The sequence below is a fragment of the Fukomys damarensis genome, unplaced genomic scaffold, assembly GCF_012274545.1.
Source record: "Fukomys damarensis isolate Sample0158 unplaced genomic scaffold, DMR_v1.0_HiC HiC_scaffold_10, whole genome shotgun sequence".
Taxonomy (NCBI): Eukaryota; Metazoa; Chordata; class Mammalia; order Rodentia; family Bathyergidae; genus Fukomys; species Fukomys damarensis.
The window spans coordinates 11321796-11336889 of NW_022900922.1; the positions used below are offsets into that span (position 1 = coordinate 11321796).

General features: G+C 37.1%; 1 protein-coding gene across 3 annotated transcripts in view; it reads right to left on the reverse strand.

The window, feature by feature from the left end:
* The window catches only part of Mtr (5-methyltetrahydrofolate-homocysteine methyltransferase), a 99552-nt gene that overhangs the window by 41936 nt on the left and 42522 nt on the right, over positions 1-15094 (reverse strand). For all 3 annotated transcript variants that reach the window (XM_010621995.3, XM_033761839.1, XM_010621996.2), the window contains exons 16-18: positions 5146-5325; positions 3513-3629; positions 3098-3238 (exon numbers count right to left, since the gene is read on the reverse strand). In XM_010621995.3, coding sequence (XP_010620297.1) covers positions 3098-3238; positions 3513-3629; positions 5146-5325 — 438 coding nt within the window. The remainder of the gene's footprint in view (positions 1-3097; positions 3239-3512; positions 3630-5145; positions 5326-15094) is intronic.

A 15094-nucleotide genomic window follows, 5' to 3' on the forward strand; every position in this document is an offset into this window, starting at 1 on the left:
GTTGGGGGGGGGGGGGGGGAAATTATGCAAATTCTGGGGATCCAATTACTCGAAAGCAATCCTCTGCACAGCAGAGAGACTTTGAGCCCAAAAGTGGCTCCATCACAGTACCATTTAATACTGAAATGCCATGAAGCATATGGCACCATGGCACCTGAAACTTACTGCCAAAAATAAACTCACCATAGGTCAATGTGTACCAAATTAGGGGAACTGTGATTCAAAGACAGCCTGGTATTCCCTAAACATGAGATTACAGAGTCTTGGAAGACCAAAGGCAGTACTCTTCCCACCATTTTCAGCGATGTATCAGGAACTTAGATTTAGACTTCACCACTTAATAACAAAAAGAGGTAACTGTTTTCCTGTAAAGAAAAATTAATCTTCAACTCTTACATACGTCACAACATTCCTACTTTCCATGCCCCATACACTCGATACATTAAGAATTGCTACAGAGGAAGGAATTCATGAGAAGTAGTAAAGTGTACTTGCTTTGGTTATTAATTCCCTTGATAGTAATCAAGTCTTGAATCTCAGCCTACTTGACAGAGGGGCCAATGGCTTATAATAAGCTGTATGGTTACATTAAGAAGGACAAAATTTCTTATATGATGGAATGTTCTCTCTTGTAAATACTATTAAGATTTCCCTCAGTTCAGCTGTGCTCCAAGGGCAAAACCTCTAAGCAGCTCAATATGGTATATAGAAACAAAACCTTGTAAACAAGTGCTAAAACTGAACTTAGACCGAAAGAATGACAAAATACAATGCCAACAAAACCTTAAATAAAAATGGTCTCAGAAATGAGGAGCCCCTTTTTCCAAAGTGAGAGAGCTGTTTACTCTGGACGAGTAGGGGGAAAAGATGAATAAACACACCAATTTACCCAATACTGTAACTTCACAAATTCTACAGGTCTGCTGGCCTGCAGTAGTACCCCAATCTCAGTCAATTATTAATACAGTGCCTGCCAAGCAGAAGACAGGATGTGACTAAAAACTGAATGGTGCTTAGTGCCTGTTTCCATGCTCCAAGACTAAAAAAAAAAAAGGTAAGTACTTTGTCTCTGTGAGCAGAAATAGTCCTGGAAATAGGGAAAAGGCCTTAGCGATTATTTCTTATGTAATTAGTTGAAAAGCAGAACTTAACTGTATTTGCAAAAACCATGACCATGACATTCCGTCCTGAGTCCACAAGAAACTAGAAATGTTTCAGGGAACTGAGAGGAGGGTCATGTCCACAAGTGACACAGTCTGAGGTTTCCACAGCAGTTTCAGAATTTAAGTCTTAGGAAGGCTGATCAATCTAGGCTGCAGTTAATCCTACATTCTCCTATCCTTCTTCTAGAATATTCTACTACTCTTCTGTGGAACAGAAAGTTAGTAGTTTTATCAGAGCAAAATTCAGAGTCTAACATGGAAAACATTAAAAAGTTAGCAATACACAGAAAAGCAGCCCATTACTTTCCAAAACACATTGCAGGAAAAATGTCTTTTTTTGCCATTACTCATAAACAGACTAAAATTAGTACTTTTTTAATGAAATGATCTCATCTTTCCTTAATGTGAATTCTAGGAAACAGAATTGAAGATAGATACTTAATGAGCCTAGCACTGTGATCAACATTTAAGTAGAAACTAGGATGATTTTTGAATCTTCTATTTTTAATTCTCACTTTCTCAGACCAAATGTGTAGACTTAATTTATACTTCTTAGAACAAATGGCCAATACATGAAAAAAAAATGTTCAATAACTCTGGCTACTACAAAAATCCAAATAAGAACAAAGTTGACATTTCTTCTTATTCCAGAAAGAATGGCTACCATCAAGAAATCAAATAATAAATGTTGGCAAGGTGTGGGGAAAAAGCTTCTATGCTGTTGGTGGGAAGGTAAACTAGTATGGAGATTCCTCAAAAAAATAAAAATAGAAATTTCATTTGACCCAGCTATTCTCCTTTTGGTATTTTTTTTTTAATTAAAGACATCATGTTACAGTAATAAATGCATAGCCATATTTATCGCAGCACAATTCACAATAGCTAAATCTTGGTCTACATGTTTCCATTAAAGTATGAATAAAGAAAATGTGGAATTTATGTATAAAAGGAGTACTACTCTGCAATGAAGGAGGATAAATTTCAGTCATCTGTAGGAAAATGGATGTATTTTGAGGCCAATGTTAAATGAAATAAATCAAAATACAAACATTTAAATATTGCATGGTTTCTTTTATGTAACAAACTCAAAGCATAAGTCAGTTAAAGAGCAAAATAAAAGGCAGGTAATAAGACAGAGGGAGATCTATGAAAAAGAAGGGGACCAAGAGATGGAGGTGAAGGGGAAGAAGAAAGCGTTAAGATGTGTTAATGTACCACAATGAATGCAATCATAAGGCAAACATGTACTAATAAAAATTTCAAAACTTTAAAAATGTGTATTGACTTCAAACTTTGAACTACAGAACCCTGTACAGAGGGATCAGATCTCAACACAAACCTGAAAGCCTAACAGTAGCCAGGTAATGCTAATGCACCATACAAGAAAATTCGAGTCTTTTTAAACAGTGCAAGAGAAAAATGAATAAAATGAAAAAGTACCCCAGGATACTGCTAAATAAGAATGTTACCAAAAGATTCAAGAATACAATTCTATTTTTGTAAAAGTGTGTGTGTGTGTGTGTGTGTGTGTGTGTGTGTGTGTACAAACATTTACAAGTAAAACAAACAAAAACACAAGAAATTATAACCGAATCTCAACAGTGGTTAACTCTGGGTGGTGGGACTATGAGTGATTTTAATCTTCTTCATTTGCTTAACCAGACTTTATAAAACTTCTACAATTAATTATATTTCCTGGTTTAAGAAAAATACATTTCACACATTAAAGAAACCAAAGTTCAGAAAGCTAAAGCAGCCTAAGAGTATCTGTTTCTCCTTCCTCACCCTAACTGAAACGCCTCTGGAGCTTTGCAGAAATCTTCAGTGATCCAAAGATGTGATTAAATATTACTTCTACTCTACAATATGGGTCCAATAACTCTAAATAGAGTATTCAAAGACAGGAAACAGGTATCCACTGGGCACTTTTCTACCTGGGCATAACGTAAGAGCTTTTCGGTGGCTTCGGGGTCTTTATTCCAGATGAGATCTTCACAGAGCCGAAGGAGTTCCTTATGGATGTCATCATACACCGGGAGATTGCCTGCATTCACTATCCCCATGTCCATACCAAACTAAGGGCAATAAAAACAAAAGTGAGGACTTCCAGTGATGCTCTAAACCAAAGACCAGAGAAAACTATTTCAGTCCACGGCCCTGGCCATCACTATTTGACTTTGCCATTGTAGCCTAAAAGCAGACAATATACAGATGAACAGGGTGGCTGTGCCTCAATAAAACCTCATCGACAGAAACTGGGAGCAAGTCAGTGTTAGCCTACGGGTGAGTTTGCAAACCTCATCCTAAGTAAAAGCTGGATTCAAAGCACAAGGAGGTAAGCCACCATACCTTGATTGCATGGTACAGGAAAACCCCATGCATTGCTTCTCGAATCGCTTCCATTCCTCGGAAGGAGAAGGACAAATTGGAAAGACCTCCACTTATTCTGACTCCAGGTAGTGTTTCCTGGCAAAGATTTCAAAATGTGAAAAGATTCTCCTATATTGCCAAAAGCAGCTATCAATCACATCTCTTAAGTGTTATATATAAAAGCAGAAAGTAAAAAACATATAAAAAACATATAAAGATCAAACTAATTCAGAGCTTGATGCTATTAGAGCAAAATTTTCTATATTACAATATCACAAAAGGCACAGCTTCGTAGTTCTTCTTACTAGACTTTAATCTACCTAAGGAAAAATAAAACACAAAATTCTACTTTATCTCTGGATACAGTTGTAACACCTTGAAAGGACACAAAATATAGTCAGTATTTCCAGAATTTTTTGCTGGATAAACAATGGAAAAAGGGAACAGAGGGCACACACATTCCCTACTAGCAGTACCCTAAATGAACACTCCAATTCTTTATGAACTTCACCAATCATAAAAGAACAAAAGGCAACTGAGTTTCCTACCAAGCCTAAGACAATACCAAGTATTGGTAGGCGTGTGGAACAATAAGAACTCTTGCTGTTGGCTGAAATACAAACTAGCTTAAGCATTCAGGGAGACAGCTTGCCACTATGTATTATTATGACCTAATCACTCCACTTCGGGGTATCCTACAGAGAAACTCACACATGTGCCTAAGATACAGAGGCGAGAATGTTCACAGCAGCACTGTTCATGATGCCCTAAAAAACTGCAAACAAACCAGGAGTTCATTAATAGAATGGCTAATTGTAGCACAGTGACACAATGGAATATTATACAATAGAAATGAAAAAGTGACAGTTATAGCAACACAGATAAATCTCTAAAAATGAAACTGGATAAGGAGAAAAGGCATTAAGTGTTTTATGATTCTCTTTACATTAAGCTCAAAAACAGACAAAACTGAACTATATTGCTTAGATAACTCAGTTGATTGTTAATTCCTTGGTAGCTCTGCCCACTGAAGATTCTGAATTAGGGAACACTGAAACACTGACCCTAAGGAAATGTGGGTAGGTGCCTGCAAGGGCTGATTCATTAACACTAAATAACATGGCCCACAGCAATGTAACTCATGCCTAAACGAAGCTGAAACAAGACAGACTGTTTTCATGTTCAATCTCATCTGGGAATGTACAAACACAGTTAATATCTCGGTTATTAAGAAAAAAGTAACAATCTAGTATCAGAATCCTAAAAATCAGGATTATGGCTACTTCATGCAATCAGAATGAAGGGTACCCAGAAAAAGAGAGACACGAAGCATTAGCCATATGCTATTCTGGACTAAGTGAAAGCTATTTTCTGTGTCCTAGTTATTTATTATATCCTATATTCATGTCTTATATATTCTCCAAGGTTTGTGCTATACTTTGCAATTTAAAATAGCATTGCATAAAAGAAAAAAATTTCCCCAAACATTAGAAAAACAAGAAGAGTCAACATTTCTAGAGTATAAATACATGCTACACTCAACCATTCACTAGATCCCTGCGATGATTTGAGCTTGGTCATAGGTGGAAGAGGAAAAAATACCCATACTTACTTTAATGACTTTGGTTGCATGGATAAAATTGACGGCATACCAGTTGTGTTCTTCCAACCCAGTACCAATGGTGAGGATGTTGGGGTCAAAGATGATGTCGTTTGGATTAAAGCCCACTTTCTTCACAAGTAGATGGTAGGCTCGAGTGCACACACCGATTTTGACATCTGTTTCGGTCGCCTGGAGAAAGGAACAAATATGTAATTTGAAACAGAAAGGCAAAATGTCACCTATGAAAACAGTATATTCTACTCATCCAAAGCACTCAAGTGTCAATGCTTGGATTTCATAAAAATTCAAACACCAAGCAGCATCTAAACATCTACAAATTATCTTGGAGGAAGAAATCAATATAAAGGTCCCTTTGTGTTTTCATCAACACAAGATATATGCTTTGCATAAAAATTAAATCATACATATAAATGGTTTATTAATAAAGAGGCTTTTAAAAATATATGCAATGTGATAAAATTCAAATACTACTAAAAATAAGTGTCTGTTTCTCTCCTGGCCTGTGTGCAGGGTGACAGCATGTCACTCAGGCAGCCCTGCCATTGCTCTCTCCTACCTTCTTGCAGTATCATTCAGCACAAGTACATTCAAAGATATGTATCTATTCCCCACAACCCACTGGTTAATTAACATGTGCCCTAAGTTACAAATACAAATTGGTATGACCCTTCAAAACACAGACTACGACAGGCCAACGCTCCCAGCTGCTTCCCACCACCCTCAGGGTCAGAGCCTGCTCACCAGCCAGGTCACATCATTCGCCCCTGGGCTCCATCCACCCCGCATTGCTTCTATGACGTTGCTGAAACCTTGTTGCTACTCAGCAATCTATTTACTGCTTCTACCACCCAGAACATGAGATATGACTTTGCTCTTTGTATCTCTCAGATATCTAGCCAAATAGTCTTTTCCAGAGGCCTGACTTAACCTCTCGAATACCAACCTACTGGCACCCTTTCCACTGCCTCTTCTTTAAAGCGTTTTTCCAAAAATTTTATTAATTTAGCAACTGTTCTTTTGCTTGTTTTATTACTGCTGCCAGCCTGTCTCCGCTAACTAAAACGTCAGTATCTCCCACGCCCAGGGGAGGGCCTGTCAGGGTATGTGCTTGGTATTACTCGTTGGATGAATGAATGAACGCTGCTTTTCCACAAAGCATTTCTGAACTTTGTCATGGAAACTGTCTTCAGATCAAACTTACAACCTCAACACACAGCATATTCACTCACGATATTCTGAATTTCTGGCTATATGAAAAACCACCAAACATACTCTGAAAAAACAAACCCAGCCCCCAGGTACATTGTCCATAGTTTTAGTTACTCATGGTCAACCATAGCTAAAAAATATTCACTATAAAACTCCAGAAATTAACAATTCTTAAGTTTTAAACTGTATACCATTCTCAGTAGTGTCATGCAATCTCAAGTTGTCCTATACTTCCCTGCCCCATCCTACTCAGAACATGAATTATCCCTTTGTCCAATGCAAATCTGCTGTATACATTATAAACCCCTCACTTCCTAGCAATCTCATTAATCGACTGTCACAGTACTATGGAATTTATACAACCATCTAAGCCTTATTTTAGTTAATTATGGCCCTAAGGCCCAAGAGTAGTGACACTGGGAATTGAGATATGGCAAAGAGAAGACATCAAGAACCTCTTTTAAGTGAAAAGGTAAGTAGTAAGATAATAGGTAATATTAAAGGCAATAGTAAGATGTTTTGAGAATAGTTATAATTGTCACAGTGTATTGTTGTTCTTATTTGTTATTAATCTAATTTACTTTATCATAAGTAAGTATAGGAAAACCAGTATAATAGTATAGGATCCGTTGCTATCCATGGTTTCAGGCATTTGCTAAGGTCTTAACTATATCGCCACCATGTAAGGGTAAATTACTGTAACTGCTATCACTAATGATTCCAAAATCTAACTCCCATATCATTTTGAAGGGCACTTCTTAAGGAATGTAAAAAATGTGAAATATGACCAACCCCACTGAAGTATGCATCTCAGTCTTCTGTGGAGCCTACACTGAGGGAGGATACCATTACCTGGTATCATCAAGCTTCTAATTACACATCTCTAGACCTTTACAGAGAGCTCTCCAGCCAAGCAAGGAGATGAGAGGGTGGGGACACTGACGCAGCTCAAGGACACTTAGTCAGACTCCATCCTCCAGAAAGGAGAGATAAGGAAATTAACTCACTCATATCAGTCTTTTGACTTACATACTGTAGTCAGCTTTTTCAATTGTTCCTTTTGGTCTCTTTGATAGCTTCCTGCAGCTGGTAGGGTGAGATTTTACCTCCCACTTAAATTTTCTCCCCCTAAACTTAGCTGATTAAGAAAAGGGAAACAAAAGGAGTAGGCTTTGGTGCCCCACTGCTGAAGGCTTTATGCTAGGCAGCAAGTACTCAACATCCTCAAATTTAACAATTTTTTACTTCTCCTGTCTTTAATTGGTTATTTAAGAAAATAACCTTACAAGGTGGGCCAGAAAAAAGTAAGAGGGAGCAGGGGATGTAGCTCAGTGGTGCCATGCCTGCCTGGTAAGTGCAAAGTCCTGAGTTCAATCCCTGCTACCAAGAGTTTTTGTTTAGTTTTTGTTTTTGTTTATTTCCATTCCAAGAGGTTTAAAAAAAAAAAAGGCAGGAGGTTATCTGGAGTGCCTTTGGGCATCAGAGGGCCCAAGTGAGTTTTAGGCCCTAGGATCAGGGGACAGCACAGCTCATTAAAGAGACAGTATAAGGGTTTGAGGCTACCAGTGCTAATGGTATTTCTTAGTAACCTAGCTTTGTTGGTAAATAAAGAAGCCACAGTTCTATTCATTTCTCCCTCTCCCACCACCACTCTGAGATATGAATGCTATCTGGCCAAGCTGGGCATGCTAATGCATGAAAACCCGAGTAAGTGAAATATAGCACCTTCTCAGATTGTTTACCAAAAAGCCCCACAATGCAATGCCAAATTAAGGTCTAGATGAAGCAAAACTATATTCTAACAGGAGCAACTGAAGCCACTCAGTTCTCCTTCAACAAGACAAATGTTGGACACAAGCCAGACAGCCGAGACACTAAGCTTGGAACCCACATGCTTCATTTTTTTTCCTGGAGGACAACTAAATGCGCCAGGCTTGGAAGCCTTATACACACGCCCCTGACATAAAACATCTCTGAAGACAACCTGGGTATGTCTCTTTTTTATAAAAAAAAGAATCTGAAATATAAACATCTTAAAGGAATGGCCTAGTAAAAATAATATAATCTTATCTAGGTAATAGTAATCTATCTGAAGTCACTAAAAGGGAAGCCTCTAAGATACGGAAATAGATGTCAGGTCTTAGTAAAATGCAGAGAAGGTCAGAGGAAGAAATCTGACCAGGTCAGTCTCCCTCTACAAGGCAAAAATCAAAGGAAAACTAAAAACTATTGACTTCAATCTTCCAGATCCATTTACACAACTACAGCCCAGTGATGATGGGCTACAGTGATGATGATTTTAAAGCTTTCAACAATACAATCAGCCCACTGCTGTACATGTGCCATAGGTCTGCCACCACTGTTGTATCTTGTAACCTGCTCAAAAATCCAAGACACCCACCTGGAAAACAGTACCAATTCATCTAAGTTCAATAAAGAGGTTGACTGCTAAATAAAAATCTAAAAATCACTACTGAAGAAAAGAAAGCCAGTAATAACAAACCAACACAAAGTATCTACAAATGATCTTGAGATTTCCTATTCAATGAAAATCACAGGGTCAGGGATTTAGCTGTGGTTCAGCCCCCTGCATCTCAAGCACAAGGACCGAAATATGAACGCTGGTACAATTTAAAAAAAAAAAGAAGAAGAAGAAGAAAAGAAAATCACAAAACTCCACTGAATGAATAATTGGAAAGACATTCCATATTCTTCAAAGACAAATCTGAATATTGGCTGGATACCAATTCTAAATTACTTTATACATTATAATTAATTAAATTTAATCAACATTTCAATGGGAATTAATTTCTATATAAATTATGTATATTTCAAATCATATACAAAATAAAACCGAAAATGTCCTGCACATAATGGATGCATTTACAGGATACTGTTTTATGTGGTTTACACACATACAGACTAAAAAAAAAATTATGGGACATAGGCAATGAAGGTGCCATTGATGGCCTGGCTGCTGCCTGTCTGGCCTGAGAGAGATGTAGCCTGGAGTCTCTGACAATGTTTTAAATGTAGTCAAATCCATGTGATTCGTATATTTTTTTCCATCAAGCTTGGACATTTTGTTTCTACAAAGCAAGGGTAATGATAAATTCATTGTGCTCACAAAAGCTCTATGTATCTTGTTATGTAATATTAAAAAGTCGACCAAATCTAACAACAAAAGACAGAAGTGCTTGTTACCTTCAATCCAGAGAAGCCTCAAGGTCAGTCTTGTCATATTTGGCCTTGACCTTGAAGTTTGGTTTGCAACATGGAATAAAACAGAAACAGAAACCAAAGAACCAAGGACAGCAATCCAATACTGAAACAAAACAAATGTAGGCTCCTCTACCTTGTTTAGTGGCAAGAGTGGTTTCCAACAAAGGGAGTAGCTTTCTCCTTACTACCCGTGGTGTCATCCAAGCAAAGCAATTCCTCCTTAACTGACTGTTACATCTAACAGCATTAGGAGAACTCAACTGATAGAAGACATGCTTCTATACCAGAGTATTTGTATTGGAGCCAGGGATTTAGCTCAGTGGTTCCGCCACCTACCTCCCAAGCATGAGGACCCAAGTTCGATCCCCGGCACCAAAAAAAAAAAAGAGTATCTGCATTGTTGGTTTCTAATCTTTGCAGGAATATAAATTTTTTTTGCTTCATTTTATAATTCTCAATACTTAATGATTTGGCATGAGCATATAAGCCACTCTGTTTAAATACTCTAGATAGTATTCCAGTAGAATGACATAACCTAAGCTATCTAGGTAACCTTACTATCAGTTGGGCACAAGGGTTATTACATTTTTCAATAATGCAAGCACAAAATCTGTGCATATATAATATCCCTAGGTAGCTGAATTCTTCTATTGGGATAATTTCCCAGAAATGAGATTATTAAGTAGCTCATGAGATATAAACAATTTTATGTCTCTTGACAGGTATTACACTGTTGTCCAAAAGGACTGTATCATTTGAACACTCTACAGCACATGAGGCTTCTTTTATCATTGCTATACAAATGTCAATCATTAAATTTACCTTTATGAATTCAGTAGGGATAAAACATTACCTTAAATGTTCTAATGTGTATTTCATAACTAACAAGTTACAGTTTCCTTTCTATATTTTATTTCTGAGCACATTTATGTCTAAATTGGGAAAACTGGTTCTTAGACAAAATCAAGCACTGAATGGTGCCGAAAAATAAGAAAACACAGGATTTGGAAACACTTCTAAGTCTTCACTCTACGTAGCCTGGAATGAAAACTCAGCTTCATCGTGTGCTAGATTTCGACCCATCTATTCCCTTTTTGCTGCCTTCCCCCCAAATTAAAAGCATCACAGCACACTGATATATGCACCCCCATGCTTATAGCAGCAGTATACAATAGCTAAATCTTGGAAACAACCCAAATGCACATCAACTGACAAACAGATAAAGATGTGGTTTTTTAATACAATGGAGTATTAGTCTGCCACAAGGAAGGATAGGCTGGAGACATTTCTAGCTAAACAGATGTATCTCAACATCATATTCTTAGGTGCAATAAATTGGACAGATATTTAAATACCACATTGTTTCCCTGGTATGAGAAAACCCGAAATAAGGACCAAAATGTATAAAAGATATTGGGAAATAAGAAGAAAATGTTCAAATGAGAAGGGAGGAATAAGGGAAAGGGGAGGGAAAAGGAAAGAAGGGACAAGGAAAATATGGAAACAAAGCTTTTGTATATAAGAAGAGGAAGAGGGTTCAAAGAAAGAGGGGGAGAATGTGAAAAAAAGCAACAAGATATATCATGTACAGGGACAAATTCTCTGTGATGATTGTTTTCATTATGATTGAATATAATGATTGATATATTTTTATGATTATGATTATTATGATTATGTATGATTATTATGATTGGTATCATTATTATGATTATTATTATTGATATCAACCATTATGATTGATATATTTTCATTATGATTGTTTTCATTATGTGTATCTAAAATGTGCCAATAAAGGTTTTGCTTTAAAAAAGGTATGATGAATATTAAACATTTCTATTATAGTAAAAGATATATTATTAACCCCCTTTAAATTACTCTCTTGTTTTGAACACATATCCCATCATTTTTGCCACTTTCTGAAATCATTCTAGAAGTCCTCTTTTATGAGTATCTTTAGCTATGCTGTCACTGCTGCCTTTATGTCCTGAACTGATTCAAAATATTCACCTTCTATGGTCATTTTGATTTTGGAGAAGAGCTAGAAATCACATGGTGCCAGATCCAGTGAATTAGGTAGATGAGGATACACCATTATGTTTTTATGTCTTTCTGTTGGAAAGACACTTGGCAGCAGCATACAGTGCATTTTTTAATCATACGGTGTTGAGATATTCATAAAAGACGATTTCCAGAACTGCCTGAGAAAAGTGGCAAAAATAGTAGATGGAGTATTTTGAGAAAGATTTATGGCAATGTGTCTTTTACTGTAAATTTCTTTTCTAATTTAAACAAACATTCACCATATATTTTGATCATACCTAATGTATTATTTACACACATATATGTATACTTTCAGTATATTTCCCTATGTTCCTGAGAATATTGCTATACTGTATTTTCAATGTCCCCTCAAACACTCATATTATAGCCAGATGCACTGTCACACACAGGAAATCTTAACACTCAGAAGGCTGAGATAAGAGGATCAAGATTTCTGAGCAGCCTGGACTACAAAGGGTATTCCATGCCAGCCTGGACTACGGAATGAGACCCTCTTCCAAAAATCAAAAGACAGGACAAAACAACAACCAAAAGAGAAAAAAGCCCTCAAACTTTCATAGCTTTGTTAATGTAACAGTTTTAAGAGGTGAGACCTTTAAAAGATGATTGTATCACAATGGCACTGCCCTCATGAACAGATTAATGCCATTTCCAAAAGAGTTTACGACTCTTGAGGTGTTCCTGATAAAAAGGATAAATTTAGTCTGATTTCCCGTCTCTCCATATATTCATTTACCTTTCCAACAAGTTATGACACAGCATAAAGGCCCTTGCCAGATACTAGCACCAAGCTCTTGTGTACTTGCCAGGCTCCAGAACATGAGTCAAATAATGTTTTGCTTAAATTACCCAATCTGTGGCATTCTGTTAGAGGAGCAGAAATGAAGATAAATATAAATCAGAACAGGACAGGGACATGGTTTTATTCTCTGCTACTCCTCAGAGCCTAGAATGTGACCTGACATATTTGAATCACTACAATGTAACAGGCTGATTTATATTTTAAAGGAACATTTAGATAACAAAAAAGAAACTCCCAGAAAAAGAAGTAAAAAATTCATTAGAGGGTTTGGAGGATAATATAAATATGAAAATCTCGCGCACACAGAACACCATAATTAAAAACAGGACACAAAATTACACAACCTATCAAAAACATCCTAAATCTGAACAATGTGTGCCAAGAGATAAAAAAATTCAAGGAGCTAAAGGTGTAGGGAAGGTGGGATGGGTAGGGGAAGAGTAAAAAGGGAAAAGAAAAAAATGTGAGAGAATGAAAAGATGAAAATAAAGTGTTTGTAGATGGGGAGGGGAGGAGGGGGTGAAGGGAGGGCAGAGGTAAGGAGAAAAAATGAGAATCAAGACTTGTCATGTAGAGGTACAAGATCCCAACAATGAATGTAACTGCACTGTATCCCTAAAATGTACCAATAAACTCAATTAAAGCTGAAAAAAAAAAAAATTCAAGGTCATTTCCTGCAAATGCAGGCATTTCTTGACTGAATGAGCTCAGCAAGTGCCCATATAATTTAGTAGGTCATCCTCATGAGGGCTCAGCAAATCATGGACACAGAAGAGCCAAATATTGTGAGAACAAAAAAATGAGCAATCTTCATAGAAATAATGAAGAGTTAGAATAGCACCGGACTCCTTACCAATACCAGTGAAAAACAGGAGTTAATGGACCTTCCCAACACAATGTCAAGCTTATACTCCTATAACCATACAACTGTCAATGAAATAGGATAGAGCCACTTGTAGACATATAGGGTCTCAAGAATATTTACTGTCATGTGTTCTACCAGGGGAAGCATTCCATCAAATGAGGATTTAATAAAAAATGTGGAAATAATGAGACCTAAAAACCTGAAGACAAGTGATAGGAACATCATCACACCATGATAGTTGTACCACTGCTCTACTGAGTGGCCTTTCCCAGTCAAGCTAGAAGTCTTGCAGAATTCAAGAAATTCAAATGACAGTCCACTAAATGTGTATCACACAGTGGAGAGTAGAGATTTACATACTAGCAGATAAACTGGAAGTGAGATATATAAGAAACAATAAAAACAAAGAAAAATATTAATGTGGTGGAAAAAAGGTATAGGAAAGGAAAACCACAGTACACTGCCATGACTAAGCTTTTACACTGTTTAACAAGTAAGCACTGAATATAGTCATAGTTACAATGAATTACATTAGTAGATGGAGAGGTAAAAGTAAAGATGTATGTACTGGAAATAGACAATAGTGAAAAGCTAAATCTTTACCCATTTTTGGAGTTAAAAAATTGAAACTACAACTTGAAGAAAAAGAGGTAAATGCCACAAGAATTAGTTTGAAAAGTTAAAAGCAGGTGCCTCTGTGGATGTGGAGGGCTGGGGGCTTCCACTTTTCATAAATAGCCTTAAGTAACTATCTGTCTAATTATATGTGTATATTCCTTTGACGAAAATAAAAATTATACCAAAATGTCCCACCACACTAATCTACTCATATTTCTAGATACAGCTTTTCAATTTAACAATATCCATAAAAATATTACATGTAAATACCCGTTGGCCCCCTTCTGTGAGCTACCTTAAAATCTTTCTCCAAGCAACTGTCTACCTGAGAGGATATTCACTGGCCACTGCTCATGCTACTAAAAATTACTGCAAAATACTAATTAAGGTACGTATTGAAACATAATGCAACTATGAAGTCACAATCCATTTTCATTAAAATTGGAAAATGTCATGGTAGTACCTGAAATCTCAGCACTCAGGAGGCAGCCAGGAAGAGTGTGAGTGCAAGAGTTCAAAGCCAGATGAACTGAATTACACAGTAAGACCTAGACTCAAACAAAACAACAACAAAAAAAGAGGCTCCCATTCTGTCAAGCTGAGGGAAGGAGTTTACAAAACGGCAGGTGTAATCTCACACATTTCCCGATTACTGGGACTTCTACTTTTCTCCATGGCGTCAGGGTTTTCTCCATTATACCAGCATTTTCAAGTGAGGACTCCTCCAGGAGTTCTTACGAGACCACTATTTTAAAAACTGTCAACTCTTCCCCGGGAGCCTTTCCCTGGAGCTTTTACAGCACAGGCCCTGATGCATGTTCTTGAAGGCCTGAACCCCAACACTACTACTTATTACCAGCCATGTGGTATGACATGTCTCAGTGCTTCAGAGCCTCACACCAAAGTATAACAGATACTCAAAGTTAATATGCTTGGAAGAAAAACTGATTTATCATGTGCTGTGCATATTTGCTTGTTTTAAGTAAAGGTTTACTACGTTAATGATGAAAACTGTCTTTTGCACTCTTGATTATCTGAATTTTTCTCGTGATAAAAGTTAACTTTTGGCCGGGTATGGTGGCGCACGCCTGTAATCCCAGCACTCAGGAGGCTGAGGCAGGAGGATCCCTGTGAGTTCGAGACCAGCCTCGGCTACATAG